Source organism: Ascaphus truei, chromosome 7, assembly GCF_040206685.1.
Source record: "Ascaphus truei isolate aAscTru1 chromosome 7, aAscTru1.hap1, whole genome shotgun sequence".
Classification (NCBI taxonomy): Eukaryota; Metazoa; Chordata; class Amphibia; order Anura; family Ascaphidae; genus Ascaphus; species Ascaphus truei.
The window spans coordinates 8434450-8456940 of NC_134489.1; the positions used below are offsets into that span (position 1 = coordinate 8434450).

Genomic DNA, 22491 nt, shown 5'->3' on the forward strand with positions numbered 1-22491 from the left:
TCACAGGTACAGCGCGGGCATCAATAGTGCCAGTGTCACACAGTACTAACCGTAACATGTATACGCAGCACAGGTACAGCGCGGGCATCAATAGTGCCAGTGTCACACAGTACTAACCGTAAACATGTATACACAGCACAGGTACAGCGCGGCATCAATAGTGCCAGTCTCACACAGTACTAACCGTAACATGTATACAGCAGCAGGTACAGCGCGGGCATCAATAGTGCCAGTCTCACACAGTACTAACCGTAACATGTATACACAGCACAGGTACAGCGCGGGCATCAATAGTGCCAGTGTCACACAGTACTAACCGTAACATGTATACAGCAGCACAGGTACAGCGCGGGCATCAATAGTGCCAGTCTCACACAGTACTAACCGTAACATGTATACGCAGCACAGGTACAGCGCGGGCATCAATAGTGCCAGTGTCACACAGTACTAACCGTAACATGTATACACAGCACAGGTACAGCGCGGGCATCAATAGTGCCAGTCTCACACAGTACTAACCGTAACATGTATACGCAGCACAGGTACAGCGCGGGCATCAATAGTGCCAGTGTTACACAGTACTAACCGTAACATGTATACGCAGCACAGGTACAGCGCGGGCATCAATAGTGCCAGTGTTACACAGTACTAACCGTAACATGTATACGCAGCACAGGTACAGCGCGGGCATCAATAGTGCCAGTCGTCACACAGTACTAACCGTAACATGTATACACAGCACAGGTACAGCGCGGCATCAATAGTGCCAGTCTCACACAGTACTAACCGTAACATGTATACGCAGCACAGGTACAGCGCGGGCATCAATAGTGCCAGTCTCACACAGTACTAACCGTAACATGTATACACAGCACAGGTACAGCGCGGGCATCAATAGTGCCAGTCTCACACAGTACTAACCGTAACATGTATACGCAGCACAGGTACAGCGCGGGCATCAATAGTGCCAGTCTCACACAGTACTAACCGTAACATGTATACGCAGCACAGGTACAGCGCGGGCATCAATAGTGCCAGTCTCACACAGTACTAACCGTAACATGTATACGCAGCACAGGTACAGCGCGGGCATCAATAGTGCCAGTCTCACACAGTACTACCGTAACATGTATACACAGCACAGGTACAGCGCGGGCATCAATAGTGCCAGTCTCACACAGTACTAACCGTAACATGTATACGCAGCACAGGTACAGCGCGGGCATCAATAGTGCCAGTCTCACACAGTACTAACCGTAACATGTATACACAGCACAGGTACAGCGCGGGCATCAATAGTGCCAGTCTCACACAGTACTAACCGTAACATGTACACGCAGCACAGGTACAGCGCGGCATCAATAGTGCCAGTCTCACACAGTACTAACCGTAACATGTACACGCAGCACAGGTACAGCGCGGGCATCAATAGTGCCAGTCTCACACAGTACTAACCGTAACATGTATACACAGCACAGGTACAGCGCGGGCATCAATAGTGCCAGTGCTCACACAGTACTAACCGTAACATGTATACGCAGCACAGGTACAGCGCGGGCATCAATAGTGCCTGTCTCACACAGTACTAACCGTAACATGTATACGCAGCACAGGTGCAGCGCGGGCATCAATAGTGCCAGTCTCACACAGTACTAACCGAAACATGTATACGCAGCACAGGTACAGCGCGGGCATCAATAGTGCCAGTCTCACACAGTACTAACCGTAACATGTATACGCAGCACAGGTACAGCGCGGGCATCAATAGTGCCAGTCTCACACAGTACTAACCGTAACATGTATACGCAGCACAGGTACAGCGCGGGCATCAATAGTGCCAGTGTCACACAGTACTAACCGTAACATGTACATGCAGCACAGGTACAGCGCGGGCATCAATAGTGCCAGTCTCACACAGTACTAACCGTAACATGTATACGCAGCACAGGTACAGCGCGGGCATCAATAGTGCCAGTCTCACACAGTACTAACCGTAACATGTATACGCAGCACAGGTACAGCGCGGGCATCAATAGTGCCAGTGTCACACAGTACTAACCGTAACATGTAATACGCAGCACAGGTACAGCGCGGGCATCAATAGTGCCAGTGCTCACATAGTACTAACCGTAACATGTATACACAGCACAGGTACAGCGCGGGCATCAATAGTGCCAGTGTCACACAGTACTAACCGTAACATGTATACACAGCACAGGTACAGCGCGGGCATCAATAGTGCCAGTCTCACACAGTACTAACCGTAACATGTATACACAGCACAGGTACAGCGCGGGCATCAATAGTGCCAGTGTCACATAGTACTAACCGTAACATGTATACGCAGCACAGGTACAGCGCGGGCATCAATAGTGCCAGTGTCACACAGTACTAACCGTAACATGTACACGCAGCACAGATACAGCGCGGGCATCAATAGTGCCAGTGTCACACAGTACTAACCGTAACATGTATACGCAGCACAGGTACAGCGCCGGCATCAATAGTGCCAGTCTCACACAGTACTAACCGTAACATGTATACGCAGCACAGGTACAGCGCGGGCATCAATAGTGCCAGTCTCACACAGTACTAACCGTAACATGTATACGCAGCACAGGTACAGCGCGGGCATCAATAGTGCCAGTCTCACACAGTACTAACTGTAACATGTATACGCAGCACAGGTACAGCGCGGGCATCAATAGTGCCAGTCTCACACAGTACTAACCGTAACATGTATACACAGCACAGGTACAGCGCGGGCATCAATAGTGCCAGTCTCACACAGTACTAACCGTAACATGTATACGCAGCACAGGTACAGCGCGGGCATCAATAGTGCCAGTCTCACACAGTACTAACCGTAACATGTACACGCAGCACAGGTAACAGCGCGGGCATCAATAGTGCCAGTCTCACACAGTACTAACCGTATCATGTATACGCAGCACAGGTACAGCGCGGGCATCAATAGTGCCAGTCTCACACAGTACTAACCGTATCATGTATACGCAGCACAGGTACAGCGCGGGCATCAATAGTGCCAGTCTCACACAGTACTAACCGTAACATGTACACGCAGCACAGGTACAGCGCGGGCATCAATAGTGCCAGTCTCACACAGTACTAACCGTAACATGTATACGCAGCACAGGTACAGCGCGGGCATCAATAGTGCCAGTCTCACACAGTACTAACCGTAACATGTATACACAGCACAGGTACAGCGCGGGCATCAATAGTGCCAGTCTCACACAGTACTAACCGTAACATGTATACCACAGCACAGGTACAGCGCGGGCATCAATAGTGCCAGTCTCACACAGTACTAACCGTAACATGTATACGCAGCACAGGTACAGCGCGGGCATCAATAGTGCCAGTCTCACACAGTACTAACCGTAACATGTATACGCAGCACAGGTACAGCGCGGGCATCAATAGTGCCAGTGTCCACACAGTACTAACCGTAACATGTATACGCAGCACAGGTACAGCGCGGGCATCAATAGTGCCAGTGTCACACAGTACTAACCGTAACATGTATACGCAGCACAGGTACAGCGCGGCATCAATAGTGCCAGTCTCACACAGTACTAACCGTAACATGTATACACAGCACAGGTACAGCGCGGGCATCAATAGTGCCAGTCTCACACAGTACTAACCGTAACATGTACACGCAGCCACAGGTACAGCGCGGGCATCAATAGTGCCAGTTCTCACACACTACTAACCGTAACATGTATACGCAGCACAGGTACAGCGCGGGCATCAATAGTGCCAGTCTCACACAGTACTAAACCGTAACATGTACACGCGGCACAGGTACAGCGCGGGCATCAATAGTGCCAGTCTCACACAGTACTAACCGTAACATGTATACGCAGCACAGGTACAGCGCGGGCATCAATAGTGCCAGTCTCACACAGTACAAACCGTAACATGTACACAGAGCACAGGTACAGCGCGGGCATCAATAGTGCCAGTCTCACACAGTACTAACCGTAACATGTATACGCAGCACAGGTACAGCGTGGGCATCAATAGTGCCAGTCTCACACAGTACTAACCGTAACATGTACACGCAGCACAGGTACAGCGCGGGCATCAATAGTGCCAGTGTTACACAGTACTAACCGTAACATGTATACGCAGCACAGGTACAGCGCGGGCATCAATAGTGCCAGTCTCACACAGTACTAACCGTAACATGTATACGCAGCACAGGTACAGCGCGGGCATCAATAGTGCCAGTGTTACACAGTACTAACCGTAACATGTATACGCAGCACAGGTACAGCGCGGGCATCAATAGTGCCAGTGTCACACAGTACTAACCGTAACATGTATACGCAGCACAGGTACAGCGCGGGCATCAATAGTGCCAGTGTCACACAGTACTAACCGTAACATGTATACGCAGCACAGGTACAGCGCGGGCATCAATAGTGCCAGTCTCACACAGTACTAACCGTAACATGTACACGCAGCACAGGTACAGCGCGGGCATCAATAGTGCCAGTCTCACACAGTACTAACCGTAACATGTATACACAGCACAGGTACAGCGCGGGCATCAATAGTGCCAGTCTCACACAGTACTAACCGTAACATGTATACGCAGCACAGGTACAGCGCGGGCATCAATAGTGCCAGTCTCACACAGTACTAACCGTATCATGTATACGCAGCACAGGTACAGCGCGGGGCATCAATAGTGCCAGTCTCACACAGTACTAACCGTATCATGTATACGCAGCACAGGTACAGCGCGGGCATCAATAGTGCCAGTCTCACACAGTACTAACCGTAACATGTATACACAGCACAGGTACAGCGCGGGCATCAATAGTGCCAGTCTCACACAGTACTAACCGTAACATGTATACACAGCACAGGTACAGCGCGGGCATCAATAGTGCCAGTCTCACACAGTACTAACCGTAACATGTATACGCAGCACAGGTACAGCGCGGGCATCAATAGTGCCAGTGTTACACAGTACTAACCGTAACATGTATACGCAGCACAGGTACAGCGCGGGCATCAATAGTGCCAGTGTCACACAGTACTAACCGTAACATGTATACACAGCACAGGTACAGCGCGGCATCAATAGTGCCAGTCTCACACAGTACTAACCGTAACATGTATACGCAGCACAGGTACAGCGCGGGCATCAATAGTGCCAGTCTCACACAGTACTAACCGTAACATGTATACGCAGCACAGGTACAACGCGGGCATCAATAGTGCCAGTGTCACACAGTACTAACCGTAACATGTATACGCAGCACAGGTACAGCGCGGGCATCAATAGTGCCAGTCTCACACAGTACTAACCGTAACATGTATACACAGCACAGGTACAGCGCGGGCATCAATAGTGCCAGTCTCACACAGTACTAACCGTAACATGTATACGCAGCACAGGTACAGCGCGGGCATCAATAGTGCCAGTGTCACACAGTACTAACCGTAACATGTATACACAGCACAGGTACAGCGCGGGCATCAATAGTGCCAGTCTCACACAGTACTAACCGTAACATGTATACGCAGCACAGGTACAGCGCGGCATCAATAGTGCCAGTCTCACACAGTACTAACCGTAACATGTACACGCAGCACAGGTACAGCGCGGGCATCAATAGTGCCAGTGTCACACAGTACTAACCGTAACATGTATACGCAGCACAGGTACAGCGCGGGCATCAATAGTGCCAGTGTCCACACAGTACTAACCGTAACATGTATACACAGCACAGGTACAGCGCGGCATCAATAGTGCCAGTCTCACACAGTACTAACCGTAACATGTATACGCAGCACAGGTACAGCGCGGGCATCAATAGTGCCAGTCTCACACAGTACTAACCGTAACATGTATACACAGCACAGGTACAGCGCGGGCATCAATAGTGCCAGTGTCACACAGTACTAACCGTAACATGTATACGCAGCACAGGTACAGCGCGGGCATCAATAGTGCCAGTCTCACACAGTACTAAACCGTAACATGTATACGCAGCACAGGTACAGCGCGGGCATCAATAGTGCCAGTGTCACACAGTACTAACCGTAACATGTATACACAGCACAGGTACAGCGCGGGCATCAATAGTGCCAGTCTCACACAGTTACTAACCGTAACATGTATACGCAGCACAGGTACAGCGCGGGCATCAATAGTGCCAGTGTTCACACAGTACTAACCGTAACATGTATACGCAGCACAGGTACAGCGCGGGCATCAATAGTGCCAGTGCTTACACAGTACTAACCGTAACATGTATACGCAGCACAGGTACAGCGCGGGCATCAATAGTGCCAGTGCTCACACAGTACTAACCGTAACATGTATACACAGCACAGGTACAGCGCGGGCATCAATAGTGCCAGTCTCACACAGTACTAACCGTAACATGTATACACAGCACAGGTACAGCGCGGGGCATGCAATAGTGCCAGTCTCACACAGTACTAACCGTAACATGTATACGCAGCACAGGTACAGCGCGGGCATCAATAGTGCCAGTCTCACACAGTACTAACCGTAACATGTATACGCAGCACAGGTACAGCGCGGGCATCAATAGTGCCAGTCTCACACAGTACTAACCGTAACATGTATACGCAGCACAGGTACAGCGCGGGCATCAATAGTGCCAGTCTCACACAGTACTAACCGTAACATGTATACACAGCACAGGTACAGCGCGGGCATCAATAGTGCCAGTCTCACACAGTACTAACCGTAACATGTATACGCAGCACAGGTACAGCGCGGGCATCAATAGTGCCAGTCTCACACAGTACTAACCGTAACATGTATACACAGCACAGGTACAGCGCGGGCATCAATAGTGCCAGTCTCACACAGTACTAACCGTAACATGTACACGCAGCACAGGTACAGCGCGGCATCAATAGTGCCAGTCTCACACAGTACTAACCGTAACATGTACACGCAGCACAGGTACAGCGCGGGGCATCAATAGTGCCAGTCTCACACAGTACTAACCGTAACATGTATACACCAGCACAGGTACAGCGCGGGCATCAATAGTGCCAGTGTCACACAGTACTAACCGTAACATGTATACGCAGCACAGGTACAGCGCGGGCATCAATAGTGCCAGTCTCACACAGTACTAACCGTAACATGTATACGCAGCACAGGTGCAGCGCGGGCATCAATAGTGCCAGTCTCACACAGTACTAACCGAAACATGTATACGCAGCACAGGTACAGCGCGGGCATCAATAGTGCCAGTCTCACACAGTACTAACCGTAACATGTATACGCAGCACAGGTACAGCGCGGGCATCAATAGTGCCAGTCTCACACAGTACTAACCGTAACATGTATACGCAGCCACAGGTACAGCGCGGGCATCAATAGTGCCAGTGTCACACAGTACTAACCGTAACATGTACATGCAGCACAGGTACAGCGCGGGCATCAATAGTGCCAGTCTCACACAGTACTAACCGTAACATGTATACGCAGCACAGGTACAGCGCGGGCATCAATAGTGCCAGTCTCACACAGTACTAACCGTAACATGTATACGCAGCACAGGTACAGCGCGGGCATCAATAGTGCCAGTGTCACACAGTACTAACCGTAACATGTATACGCAGCACAGGTACAGCGCGGGCATCAATAGTGCCAGTGTCACATAGTACTAACCGTAACATGTATACACAGCACAGGTACAGCGCGGGCATCAATAGTGCCAGTGTCACACAGTACTAACCGTAACATGTATACACAGCACAGGTACAGCGCGGGCATCAATAGTGCCAGTCTCACACAGTACTAACCGTAACATGTATACACAGCACAGGTACAGCGCGGGCATCAATAGTGCCAGTGTCACATAGTACTAACCGTAACATGTATACGCAGCACAGGTACAGCGCGGGCATCAATAGTGCCAGTGTCACACAGTACTAACCGTAACATGTACACGCAGCACAGATACAGCGCGGGGCATCAATAGTGCCAGTGTCACACAGTACTAACCGTAACATGTATACGCAGCACAGGTACAGCGCGGGCATCAATAGTGCCAGTCTCACACAGTACTAACCGTAACATGTATACGCAGCACAGGTACAGCGCGGGCATCAATAGTGCCAGTCTCACACAGTACTAACCGTAACATGTATACGCAGCACAGGTACAGCGCGGGCATCAATAGTGCCAGTCTCACACAGTACTAACCGTAACATGTATACGCAGCACAGGTACAGCGCGGGCATCAATAGTGCCAGTCTCACACAGTACTAACTGTAACATGTATACGCAGCACAGGTACAGCGCGGGCATCAATAGTGCCAGTCTCACACAGTACTAACCGTAACATGTATACGCAGCACAGGTACAGCGCGGGCATCAATAGTGCCAGTGTCACACAGTACTAACCGTAACATGTACACGCGGCACAGGTACAGCGCGGGCATCAATAGTGCCAGTCTCACACAGTACTAACCGTAACATGTACACGCAGCACAGGTACAGCGCGGGCATCAATAGTGCCAGTCTCACACAGTACTAACCGTAACATGTATACGCAGCACAGGTACAGCGCGGGCATCAATAGTGCCAGTCTCACACAGTACTAACCGTAACATGTATACGCAGCACAGGTACAGCGCGGGCATCAATAGTGCCAGTCTCACACAGTACTAACCGTAACATGTATACGCAGCACAGGTACAGCGCGGGCATCAATAGTGCCAGTCTCACACAGTACTAACCGTAACATGTATACGCAGCACAGGTACAGCGCGGGCATCAATAGTGCCAGTGTCACACAGTACTAACCGTAACATGTATACGCAGCACAGGTACAGCGCAGGCATCAATAGTGCCAGTCTCACACAGTACTAACCGTAACATGTATACGCAGCACAGGTACAGCGCGGGCATCAATAGTGCCAGTCTCACACAGTACTAACCGTAACATGTATACGCGGCACAGGTACAGCGCGGGCATCAATAGTGCCAGTCTCACACAGTACTAACCGTAACATGTACACGCGGCACAGGTACAGCGCGGGCATCAATAGTGCCAGTCTCACACAGTACTAACCGTAACATGTACACGCAGCACAGGTACAGCGCGGGCATCAATAGTGCCAGTCTCACACAGTACTAACCGTAACATGTATACGCAGCACAGGTACAGCGCGGGCATCAATAGTGCCAGTGTCACACAGTACTAACCGTAACATGTAACACGCAGCACAGGTACAGCGCGGGCATCAATAGTGCCAGTCTCACACAGTACTAACCGTAACATGTATACGCAGCACAGGTACAGCGCGGGCATCAATAGTGCCAGTCTCACACAGTACTAACCGTAACATGTATACGCAGCACAGGTACAGCGCGGGCATCAATAGTGCCAGTCTCACACAGTACTAACCGTAACATGTATACGCAGCACAGGTACAGCGCGGGGCATCAATAGTGCCAGTGTCACACAGTACTAACCCGTAACATGTACACGCAGCACAGGTACAGCGCGGGCATCAATAGTGCCAGTCTCACACAGTACTAACCGTAACATGTATACGCAGCACAGGTACAGCGCGGCATCAATAGTGCCAGTCTCACACAGTACTAACCGTAACATGTATACGCAGCACAGGTACAGCGCGGGCATCAATAGTGCCAGTGTCACACAGTACTAACCGTAACATGTACACGCAGCACAGGTACAGCGCGGGCATCAATAGTGCCAGTGTCACACAGTACTAACCGTAACATGTATACACAGCACAGGTACAGCGCGGGCATCAATAGTGCCAGTGTCACACAGTACTAACCGTAACATGTATACGCAGCACAGGTACAGCGCGGGCATCAATAGTGCCAGTCTCACACAGTACTAACTGTAACATGTATACGCAGCACAGGTACAGCGCGGGCATCAATAGTGCCAGTGTCACACAGTTCTAACCGTAACATGTATACGCAGCACAGGTACAGCGCGGGCATCAATAGTGCCAGTGTCACACAGTACTAACCGTAACATGTATACGCAGCACAGGTACAGCGCGGGCATCAATAGTGCCAGTCTCACACAGTACTAACCGTAACATGTATACGCAGCACAGGTACAGCGCGGGCATCAATAGTGCCAGTCTCACACAGTACTAACCGTAACATGTATAACGCAGCACAGGTACAGCGCGGGCACACAGATTGTAAGCTCTCCGGGGCAGGGATTTCCTTTCCTACTCTCTGATTTTGTTTATTGCACCTATTGTATTATAATTCCCTGTACTATATGGTCTCTTTTGCAAAGCGCTGAGTACAGCTGTGGGGTGCTACATAAAGATATACATACATACACGCACACAATGACATGTATACACAGAATAGGTACAGCGCAGGCAGCGCCAGCCTCCCCTCATGCACACTGCTACGCTATGACATGTACTGTATATAAAGCACAGGTAAAACCACAGGCTGCAGCAGCACCAGCCTCCCCCGCACATACAGACCAGCTTGAGATTCTACCTTAAAAACCTATTCATATCTTCGCTGCCAGAGAGGCCCTGTCAGAGAGGCCCTGTCAGAGAGGCCCTGCCAGAGAGAGACCTGCCAGAGAGAGACCTGCCAGAGAGAGACCTGCCAGAGAGAGACCTGCCAGAGAGAGACCTGCCAGAGAGGCCCTGCCAGAGAGGCCCTGCCAGACAGGACCTGCCAGACAGGACCTGCCAGACAGGACCTGCCAGAGAGAGACCTGCCAGAGTGAGACCTGCCAGAGAGGCCCTGCCAGAGAGGCCCTGTCAGAGAGGCCCTGCCAGAGAGAGACCTGCCAGAGAGAGACCTGCCAGAGAGGCCCTGCCAGAGAGGCCCTGCCAGAGAGAGACCTGCCAGAGAGGCCCTGCCAGAGAGAGACCTGCCAGAGAGAGACCTGCCAGAGAGGCCCTGCCAGAGAGGCCCTGCCAGAGAGAGACCTGCCAGAGAGGCCCTGCCAGAGAGAGACCTGCCAGAGAGGCCCTGCCAGAGAGGCCCTGTCAGAGAGGCCCTGCCAGAGAGGCCCTGCCAGAGAGGCCCTGCCAGACAGGACCTGCCAGAGTGGCCCTGCCAGAGAGAGACCTGCCAGAGAGGCCCTGCCAGAGAGACCTGCCAGAGAGGCCCTGCCAGAGAGAGACCTGCCAGAGTGGACCTGTCAGAGAGGCCCTGCCAGAGAGAGACCTGCCAGAGAGGCCCTGCCAGAGAGAGACCTGCCAGAGAGGCCCTGCCAGAGAGGCCCTGCCAGAGAGAGACCTGCCAGAGAGGCCCTGCCAGAGAGGCCCTGCCAGAGAGAGATCTGCCAGAGAGGCCCTGCCAGAGAGGCCCTGCCAGAGAGAGACCTGCCAGAGAGGCCCTGCCAGAGAGGCCCTGCCAGAGAGGCCCTGCCAGAGAGAGACCTGCCAGAGAGAGACCTGCCAGAGAGAGACCTGCCAGAGAGGACCTGCCAGAGAGAGACCTGCCAGAGAGGCCCTGCCAGAGAGGCCCTGCCAGAGAGGCCCTGCCAGAGAAGACCTGCAAGCAACGGATTGCAAGCCACATCTTCATAAATAACTTGCAAAGTAGTGCCAGCCCTGTCAGCAGCAGAGGGATTAACACAATAAAGGGTGGGGGGGGTGGGGGGGGGGGGGGGGGGGGGGGGGGGGGGGCAGGGAGACTAAGATTATGTTATATGACTACGTACTTTCACTTGTAATACCTTGCTGGTCCCTGTCACACTCATGGGGTTAAACAGGGTCTTGCAGATGTCACAGTGATACAGCAGGTAGTTGGTTATCTAATGCTAACTAGAGATTATTAACAAGACCAGGCGGCCTTATCAAAGCCCCGGCCCAGCAGCCCACACAGGCTGCCGACCATTCGCACGCTCACTCGCTTCCCATTTAAAGGGGCAAGCGAACAGTATGTCCTGGGCCTCTGCAAAAAGGGAATGCAGTCAGCCATGTAACACCTTCTCAGTGCCTGACACTTCTTTTCCAGATCTGAAGTACATCAGGCAAGCAGAAGTAGGCCCATACTGTTAAATATCTCCTATTTTGCTCTTCTCGTCAGCCCTACCTCTCTCCCCCCCCCCCCCTATTCTGCATCTCTTCCCATCCTCTCTGCTCTACACCTCTTCCCATCCCTCCTCTCCCTCAGTTCTGCACCTCTTCCCATCCCTCCTCTCCCTCAGTTCTGCACCTCTTCCCATCCCTCCTCTCCCTGTTCTGCACCTCTTCCCATCCCTCCTCTCCCTCAGTTCTGCACCTCTTCCCATCCCTCCTCTCCTTGTTCTGCACCTCTTCCCATCCCTCCTCTCCCTCAGTTCTGCACCTCTTCCCATCCCTCCTCTCCCTCAGTTCTGCACCTCTTCCCATCCCTCCTCTCCCTGTTCTGCACCTCTTCCCATCCCTCCTCTCCCTCAGTTCTACACCTCTTCCCATCCCTCCTCTCCCTGTTCTGCACCTCTTCCCATCCCTCCTCTCCCTGTTCTGCACCTCTTCCCATCCCTCCTCTCCCTGTTCTGCACCTCTTCCCATCCCTCCTCTCCCTCAGTTCTACACCTCTTCCCATCCCTCCTCTCCCTCAGTTCTGCACCTCTTCCCACCCCTCCTCTACCTGTTCTGCACCTCTTCCCATCCCTCCTCTCCCTGTTCTGCACCTCTTCCCATCCCTCCTCTCCCTGTTCTGCACCTCTTCCCATCCCTCCTCTCCCTCAGTTCTACACATCTTCCCATCCCTCCTCTCCCTCAGTTCTACACCTCTTCCCATCCCTCCTCTCCCTCAGTTCTACACCTCTTCCCATCCCTCCTCTCCCTGTTCTGCACCTCTTCCCATCCCTCCTCTCCCTGTTCTGCACCTCTTCCCATCCCTCCTCTCCCTCAGTTCTGCACCTCTTCCGATCCCTCCTCTCCCTCAGTTCTACACCTCTTCCCATCCCTCCTCTCCCTCAGTTCTACACCTCTTCCCACCCCTCCTTTCTCTGCTCTACACCTCTTCCCATCCCTCCTCTCCCTCAGTTCTACACCTCTTCCCATCCCTCCTCTCCCTGTTCTGCACCTCTTCCCACCCCTCCTCTCCCTGTTCTGCACCTCTTCCCACCCCTCCTTTCTCTGCTCTACACCTCTTCCCATCCCTCCTCTCCCTCAGTTCTACACCTCTTCCCACCCCTCCTTTCTCTGCTCTACACCTCTTCCCTCCCTCCTCTCCCTGTTCTGCACCTCTTCCCATCCCTCCTTTCTCTGCTCTACACCTCTTCCCTCCCTCCTCTCCCTGTTCTGCACCTCTTCCCATCCCTCCTTTCTCTGCTCTACACCTCTTCCCATCCCTCCTCTCCCTCAGTTCTACACCTCTTCCCACCCCTCCTTTCTCTGCTCTACACCTCTTCCCATCCCTCCTCTCCCTCAGTTCTACACCTCTTCCCATCCCTCTCTCTATCCCCAGCTCTCCTCTCTCTCTCTCATGTTGCTGTCCTTCTGTTCCTCTGCTCTCTCCCTTCCACCCAATAATGTTGCCCCTCTATTTAGATTGTAGGCTCCGTGGACAAGAGATCCCTTTCTCCCAATGTCTGCTCATCGTACCATTGTAATGGATCACTGTATATTTCAAATTGTCTGTATAATATGTATCTAGCTCTGAGGGTCTTCCACCTCTGCACAGAGAATTTAACCCTACAGAAACCCCAGCGCGCACGCATCGGTGGGACTGCGCTCATTCATCTGGCAAGATGTATACACACCAATATACACACCAATATACACACCAATATACACCATTCACATTTGCATCCACAGCACCCTCGTCCTGCACAACATTCCTGATAATCCTGTTCTACCGTCTGGAAGGAAAATTCCTTCCGGAGTCTAAAAAATGTGAAGTATCTGTTTCCCTCCAGGCTAAGGGGGTTATCCATTAAATTATGATCGTGCCGATCGAGGCACCATCCCCAGAAACTCCCATTTTTGTGCGATAAAGCCCCGATTAGCACTATCACATGTTAATGGATAACCTCCTATCTGATTGCCAAAACTACCCCTAAGAAGTGACTTTTTGTGTACAAATTCCCGGTACTTGGCTTTTCTACATCGTTTTGATAAACATTATTTTTGTGGCTACTCCAAAAAGTCAGCCCTCAAAAGGACCAGAGTGGACTAACCGCCCTGATATTAATAGGTTAAATTGATACATACATTAAATACATTTAGTTAATTAATCAAATAAATTAACGTTGTCTCCATAGTAACCATATACTGTACTTTGAAGTGTTTTTATAATCTTCACCTAATATATGTTGTGATAAGACTGTGTACAAACTGTTACATATAGCAGAGGTGCTCAGCTCCTGACCCCCACCAACAGGTCACGTTTTCAGGATATCCCTGCTTCAGCACAGGTGGCTCAATCAGTGGCTCAGTCTTTGATTGAGCCACATGTGCTAAAGCTGGGATATCGTTAAAACCTGCCCTGTTGGGAGGCATGAGGACTGGAGCTGAACACCCGACATTGTGACATATACCGTACAGGCGAATTCTTAATCCAGACTTTTCTTCCCCTTGTGTGATTTTGTTTGGCAAACAATGTCTGCACAATTAGTTTAAAGAGATACTAAGGAAGAACAATAATTAATTGATATTTAGCTTTACTCCCCTATCTTATAGCTTTGACAATATTTTCTTACTGCATGTTGTGGTATTTTGTTAATAGCTATTTTATGATCTATATTTATATTTTATAATTAGTAAAAAAAAAAATATATATATATTTATTTTTATTTTTTTAAACTGTGACGCGTTTAGTTTCAACAAGGCTAGCGTTTTGGACTATAGTTTTAGAATCCAGGGCATGTTTAAAACTTTCCATGCTGAGGCCCAAAAGCCTTTGAATAACCCCTTCACTTTTAATAGCCCCTTAAACACCCCAGCCCTGGAAGGGTTAAAATGTGACTTGACAGCTACACAGGGTCCTGGTGTAAGGTTACACAATACTGTGTGTGTGTGTGTGTGTGTGTGTGTGTGTGTGTGTGTGTGTGTGTGTGTGTGTGTGTGTGTGTGTGTGTGTGTGTGTGTGTGTGTGTGTGTGTGTGTCATGGGAGTGGTGGTGAATGGCCTTGTGAATGGACACTGAGCAGGGTGTGGTGGCTTTTTCACAGTATGGGATAACTTGAGATGACACAGCCCAAATGCTCAGCTATTTTATGTACAGTATTTTGTGAAGTGTAGGCAGGCGTTCTTCCAATGTCCTGTGACACAGCCAGAAGTGACCTGTGGTGCAGCATGACACAGTGCCCAGACTGAATGGACCTATGGCCCATGCAGTCTGTCTTTCCCACCGCAAGGTGACACAGTGATACAGATAGAAAGGGCCTACAGTATGTCTGTGCAATACACTCTGTTCCTCTCCCTGCAGTGACACAGTGACAGACAGAAGGGACCCATGGCCTCTGGAGTTTGTCCCTTCTTACACCGCAGGGTTACACAATATTGCACAAAAATCCCTTATGTTTGGTTGACACAGACACATGTATGTCCTATTCACTTGGTTCCTCCCACAACCAGACAGGATTATGACATTTGGCCCAGCCAACCTGTCCTTCTCACAACATTGTGACACAGACCTGTACATTTGTATTGAAGGATGACAAACATATAGAACCTTTGAGCCTGTCCCTCCCATTGCAGGGTGACACAGGGGTAAAAGGGTCTCTGTTCCATTACAGTATGTCACTCCACCTTCAGGGTAATATGTCAGAGTGTAAGCTCTTAGGAACAGGGACTCCTTTTCCTAATGTTACTTTTATGTCTGAAGCGCCTTGTGTCTTACTCCCTTTATGTGTTATATTATTATATCACGTACTACATAAATAAAGATATACATACTGTACACACACACATATATATATATATATATATATATATACATATATATACACACACACACACACACACTGCGGTGGGCACTGGCATGGTGTATACATATACATACATACACAGAGGAGTGTTCCAATATATTTGTCCTATATGAGTTTTTCCTATTTTTATCAGTTGATATTAAATGCAGACTGCACCCTAATTAATAATCCCTGTAAATTCATGTTTTCATGCCAGATAAAAACTGTGTATGTTTACAGAGATGGACAAAAAAAAAAATACTTTGGAGCTTTTTTGTTCCAGCAAACACACACCCCCCTCCCAATCCCCCCCCCCACCGTCATCGATTCCGCGTATCTGTGACACACTGACATGCTGACACACACGCAGACCGACTCTCACACACACGCAGACCGACTCTCTCACACACACGCAGACCGACTCTCTCACACACGCAGACCGACTCTCTCACACACGCAGACCGACTCTCTCACACACGCAGACCGACTCTCTCACACACGCAGACCGACTCTCTCACACACGCAGACCGACTCTCTCACACACGCAGACCGACTCTCTCACACACGCAGACCGACTCTCACACACACGCAGACCGACTCTCACACACACGCAGACCGACACACACACACGCAGACCGGCTCTCTCACACGCAGACCGGCTCTCTCACACGCAGACCGGCTCTCTCACACGCAGACCGACTCTCTCACACACGCAGACCGACTCTCTCACACACGCAGACCGACTCTCTCACACACGCAGACCGACTCTCTCACACACGCAGACCGACTCTCTCACACACGCAGACCGACTCTCTCACACACGCAGACCGACTCTCTCACACACGCAGACCGACTCTCTCACACACGCAGACCGACTCTCTCACACACGCAGACCGACTCTCTCACACACGCAGACCGACTCTCACACACACGCAGACCGACTCTCACACACACGCAGACCGACTCTCACACACACGCAGACCGACTCTCACACACACGCAGACCGACTCTCACACACGCAGACCGACTCTCACACACACGCAGACCGGCTCTCTCACACACAGACCGACACACACGCAGACCGACTCACACACACGCAGACCAACTCACACACACGCAGACCGACTCTCACACACGCAGACCGACTCTCACACACACGCAGACCGGCTCTCTCACACACAGACCGACACACACGCAGACCGACTCACACACACGCAGACCAAATCACACACACGCAGACCGACTCTCACACACGCAGTCCGACTCTCACACACACGCAGACCGGCTCTCTCACACACAGACCGACACACACGCAGACCGACTCTCACACACACGCAGACCGACTCTCACACACACGCAGACCGGCTCTCTCACACACAGACCGACACACACGCAGACCGACTCACACACACGCAGACCAACTCACACACACGCAGACCGGCTCTCTCACACGCAGACCGGCTCTCACACACGCAGTCCGACTCTCACACACACGCAGACCGGCTCTCTCACACACAGACCGACACACACGCAGACCGACTCACACACACGCAGACCAACTCACACACACGCAGACCGGCTCTCTCACACGCAGACCGGCTCTCACACACAGACCGGCTCTCACACACAGACCGGCTCTCACACACAGACGTTCCTGCCCCTGCATTGAGAGCAGGGGTGGGCAGAGTCCAGGTGGTCTCCGACTAGCTTCACCCCCAGCCCTCGCGCCGGCACCACCACCTCCTCCTCAACTCCCTCTACTCTCCTCACTTAGCTGTGCAGTAGTGACTTGACCTGTCAATCACCGCCGCTACCGGTCCAAGCGTGCCAGATCCGGCTTCGCTGGGGAGCGCTGTTGCAGGTCGCAGCGGTGATTTACAGGTCAGTCATCACTGCGCACAGCATAGGTGCCAGGGGGGAAATATATACATACATATACCGTATTGGCCCAGATATAATATGACCCTAAAGTTTTGAAGGTGTTCTACATGAAAAATAAAAGGTGTCAGGCTGCGCATATAATACCAGTAAAGTTTTCGGAAGGACATTTTTAGGAAAAAACCATAGCACTATATTCAGGCCAATACGGTTTATACATGCATACATACACTATACCTGCACGCTCAGAACCTAAACCCACCACATATATATTATATATTTGTGCCATATGGAGTGCTACTGGATTTGTGACCCAATTACAGGGGTTTGCAAACTGGGGAGTGCAGGATTTTCATGGGGGGGCGCGTTGGTTGTAGAGGCCCAGCGCTCTTTCCCAAGGCATTAAAATTAAATGCTGGAGGAGACGTGAGGCCTCTGCAACTTCTCTTACCTGCTCTCAGCGACGCGTGGTCAAATGGCAATGTGTCACATAACGTCATATGATGCCGCGAAGTCAGAGAGCAGGTACGGAGGGGAGGCGCAGGCAGGGGGGGCGCAGGCAGGGGGGGCGCAGGCAGGGGGGGCGCAGGCAGGGGGGGCAGTTTGCGCACCCCTGACCTAAATAAATATATTTTAAAAAGACAAAAGCCCCAATGCTACATCTAATATGAAAAATTATATAGTTAAATACTTATCTATCTTGCTTCTCATAACTACTGGTCAGTTAGTCAAATTCTTTGGCCAAAGTATTTTTAAGCCTGTATAACACATATATATATATATATATATATATATATATATATATATATATATATATATATATATATATATATATATATATATATATATATATATATATATATATATATATATATATATATACATATACATACATACATACATACACACACACACACACACACACACACACACTGTTTTTAAGTACAACCCTTTCTTGCTTTATCCATTGTAACACCACCAGAAGAAGAGATCAGTGTATTTCAAAAGCTCGCACAATTAAACGCATTTCGTTAGCCACAGAACGGTATCGTCTATTTATTTCTGAGATATATATATATACCCACTGTAGTATTCATTTCTGATATATATATATATATATATATATATATATATATATATATATATATATATATATACTGTGTGCTCATTTGCATGTCATTTCCCAGAATCCCTTGCTGCAGTGGAAGTGCTGTATGCTGGGTGATGATGGGGAAAGGCGGGGTTGCAGACCTGCCTAAGACATGCAGATGAGCATACAGTTGTATTTGCATATATATATATATATATATATATATATACCCACTGTAGTATTCATTTCTGATATATATATATATATACCCACTGTAGTATTCATTTCTGAGATATATATATATATACCCACTGTAGTATTCATTTACGCACCTTGGTTCTCCCATTAATAACGTAGCTCCCCAGCTTGCTGGAACAATGCATGATGACTTCGTCCACCCTTGACATGAGGGCACCGATGCTCTCGCACCCCGGTTCCTTCCCTTCCACCCAAGCTATCTGATCCCCTCGGATGTTTTTGGAGGGGATGGTCCTCTGGTTGACAAGCTGACCATCACATAACTTCCCTCTGCTGTTCAGTGACTCCACCTCCTCCAGCACCCTGGACCCCCACATCTCCCCTAAAAAGTGATCCTTGACACATATGCCATAGTAGGCCATGCAGGGTATGATGTAATCTAAGGCCATCTGTTGCAGAGTCACCACTGGACAGTTGTTCGTCAAAGGCCCGGGGGTGAGGTGTGTGTCCCTTGTGCATCTGGGCTCCTGGTAAGCTTGACCGTCACTATGTACCTCTACTTTCCTTCTCTTACCCTCCATGGGAAGGAATACTGAGGGGGTAATCTCCGGTGCCACAGCCCCAATGCCAGTCTCTGCCAACCCATTTTCCATCCATATCCTTTTAACAGTCAAACCATCTGTCCTTCCAAAGATGGGTATCCCCCCCTCTTGGCACGGAGCGCTGCCATCTACCTCCCTGGCAAAAGCCCCCTTCACCTTCCTGTTGCCCAATGCCCCGCTCTTCCCACCCCTCACCAACTGCATCTCCCCATTGGCCAACGCTCGTGCCCTCGGCGTAGCAGCAGGGCAGGTGAAAAAGGGCACCTCTTCGCTCTCAACCGGCAAGCCCTCGAATTTGGCTTTTTCCTCCAAGGCGGTGGGGCATGTGTGGTTGTGAAGCCCCTGGTCCAGTGACGTGGAGGGGTGGATGTCTGAAAGTGGGTGAGATGCCTGCAGAGGGTGGTTTAGGAATCTTTCCACCCCCATCCTGCTACATTGAGGACTGGCCACAGCCTTAGATGCTGACTTCTGCTGGTTTGCAGTGTGAATCTCACTCTTTATTGGCTTCCCCTGCTGGTGCACTTTCTCCATCTCCGCGTATTCATGTCCTCTGCACGTAGCTCACGTCTTTGCTCCATAATTCAACTCCTACTGCTGGTTACAGTAACGATTAGCAGGGAGGTCGCCTCTGTCATTATAGTATGAACTCCCAACCACCCCCTATATTCCCCAGGGCCTCTTCTTTACAACAATGGAGCAGAATGAAATAAATAGAAAAAAAATAAATAAAACTTTCTCCTACAGAGAGAGAAAAAAAAAGTTACAATGTGATCATTACTGGGGCTGGAGTCTTTGCATTGAAAACATTGTTATGTTATTTTTATAATTGATATGCATAATCATTAATAATAATTGTTGTTTAAATTACTAAAGGGCTAGACTCTTGACCCTTGAATTAATAACAGGGAGAGGGGGATGGGGAGGGAGGAAGTGCCAAGAAGCATATTTTACTGATGTAAAATAAACATGCAATAAGTAATAATATAATGTGCAGGTGTTACTGCTCTTCAAAGTAACACTGTGAGCGGTATACTGATACTGTATTAGGTCAGACCGTGCAATAACTTGTATATTGCTGAGTATCTTCCCATTTACATACAATCCAGCGTAAACAGAGGTACACCCCCCTCCCACACATCGTCTCCTGGTGTTTACAGAGGGGTTATGAGCATGGGGTCAGAGGCTCTAATAAGAGAGGGTTCCAATGATGTGTTTAGTCACTATGGCTTTATATTACAATATGCTTTTGGGATGCAGAACACACAATTCTGATGTAAAGCCTATCCCTTTCTGTCTAAATATAACGGTTACTGTTGCCCACAACTATTAGTGAGGAAACAATGTCATGTATTCAATAATACTATAATCATAAACCACCCAGGGCTATTAACTTCTTATACTTGATATGGAGGAACAAGAGGTACTCACCCAAGTAGAAATTCCCCTCTCAAGGCACAAATGATATATTTTGATGCTTCTTTTCTCTGCTCCGTTTATATGTATTGTAAAAAATTCACAGTTGATTTTTTCTTCTTTATTCCGCCCAAAAATGCACTCAATGCAGATCCCATTAATCCTACCGTTAAGATGAGTATGTATTTTCTCTCCGAAAGACTATAATGTGTATATATATTTCTCCTCTCTATTCAATATTAACTTCTACATTTGAGGCATATCTTGGCAGGGGTCTGATCAATCTAGTGCCTCGATCTTGATGAAATCTTCTTAAAACACCTCCTTTATGGCATTTATTCATTCATTAATTGCATTGGACTTTCAAGGCAATCTCCTGGTTTTCTGGATGTTGAAGTCCTTGGTTGATATATGGAAATACAGCAGCAGATCCCACCGTGCAGATCAGCTCTCTCCAGCCCAATCCCCAGGCAGTGAGGGCTGGATCTCTAACTATATGTTATATTTGTCAGGTCCAAGCTCTTCTGTGATGCTCTGGACATCATAAGAGAACAGATCTCAGCGGGTATGCTGAATACATCTTCTATGGAGACTTCCCGCATACTGGTTGGCAGGAGTATCCTGGCTGCAGAGAGGCAGCCTGTTTTGTAATGCAGAGACCCCCTCCTCCTCCTCCTCCTGCTGCTGCTGCTGCTGCTGCTGCTGCTGCTGCTGCTGCTGCTGCTGCTGCTGCTGCTGCTGCTGCTGCTGCTGCTGCTGCTGCTGCTGCTGCTGCTGCTGCTGCTGCTGCTGCTGCTCCTCCTCCTCCGTGGCTGCACCATGCAAGCTCTGAGCCTCTGCCTTTCGCTCCATAAGCCTTTGTGTCACTCACACGTGCACAAATATCATGTGACCTGACAGAGCGACACATAGGGAGGAGAGCGGCACCATCTGCAGACGGGCAGCAGAGGGCAGCATTGAGCAGCTGCAGTGTGTAAACTGGCAGTGTGTACAAGGTGCAGTGGACCTGATGATGCATTGTCATCAGCATAGGGACATCAAGGACACAGACCTCTCACCCCCTCGTACTACACAAACACCAGGGACACAGACCTCTCACACAGATACCAAAACAGGCCTCCCCGCCCAACAACATTCTTCTAGCTATCCAATTGTTGCTGCTAGAATAATGTCACTTTCTCCCCAAACTGTCTTGTCATCTCCTTAAATCCCTCTCCTGACTTTCCATCAAGTCTGGGTCACCACTCAGCTGCTCCTCCTTGCATATCAGCGCTGATCTCTCCTTATGCCCCTGCTCGTCTCCTGCGCTCTACCCATAACGGTCTCCTTTCCACCCCATTCACCTCTCCTGCGCTCTCTTCTTAAACCTTTTTCCTTCATTGCCCCATACATGACTGTT

General features: G+C 49.8%; 1 protein-coding gene across 1 annotated transcript in view; it reads right to left on the reverse strand.

The window, feature by feature from the left end:
* Nucleotides 1-21808, reverse strand: part of EGLN2 (egl-9 family hypoxia inducible factor 2) — a 30518-nt gene extending 8710 nt beyond the window's left edge. The window contains exons 1-2 of the mRNA XM_075606947.1: nt 21108-21808; nt 19212-20417 (exon numbers count right to left, since the gene is read on the reverse strand). Of these exons, the coding sequence (XP_075463062.1) occupies nt 19212-20210 (999 nt within the window). The 5' untranslated portion in view covers nt 20211-20417; nt 21108-21808. The remainder of the gene's footprint in view (nt 1-19211; nt 20418-21107) is intronic.
* Between the last annotated feature and the right edge of the window lie 683 nt (nt 21809-22491).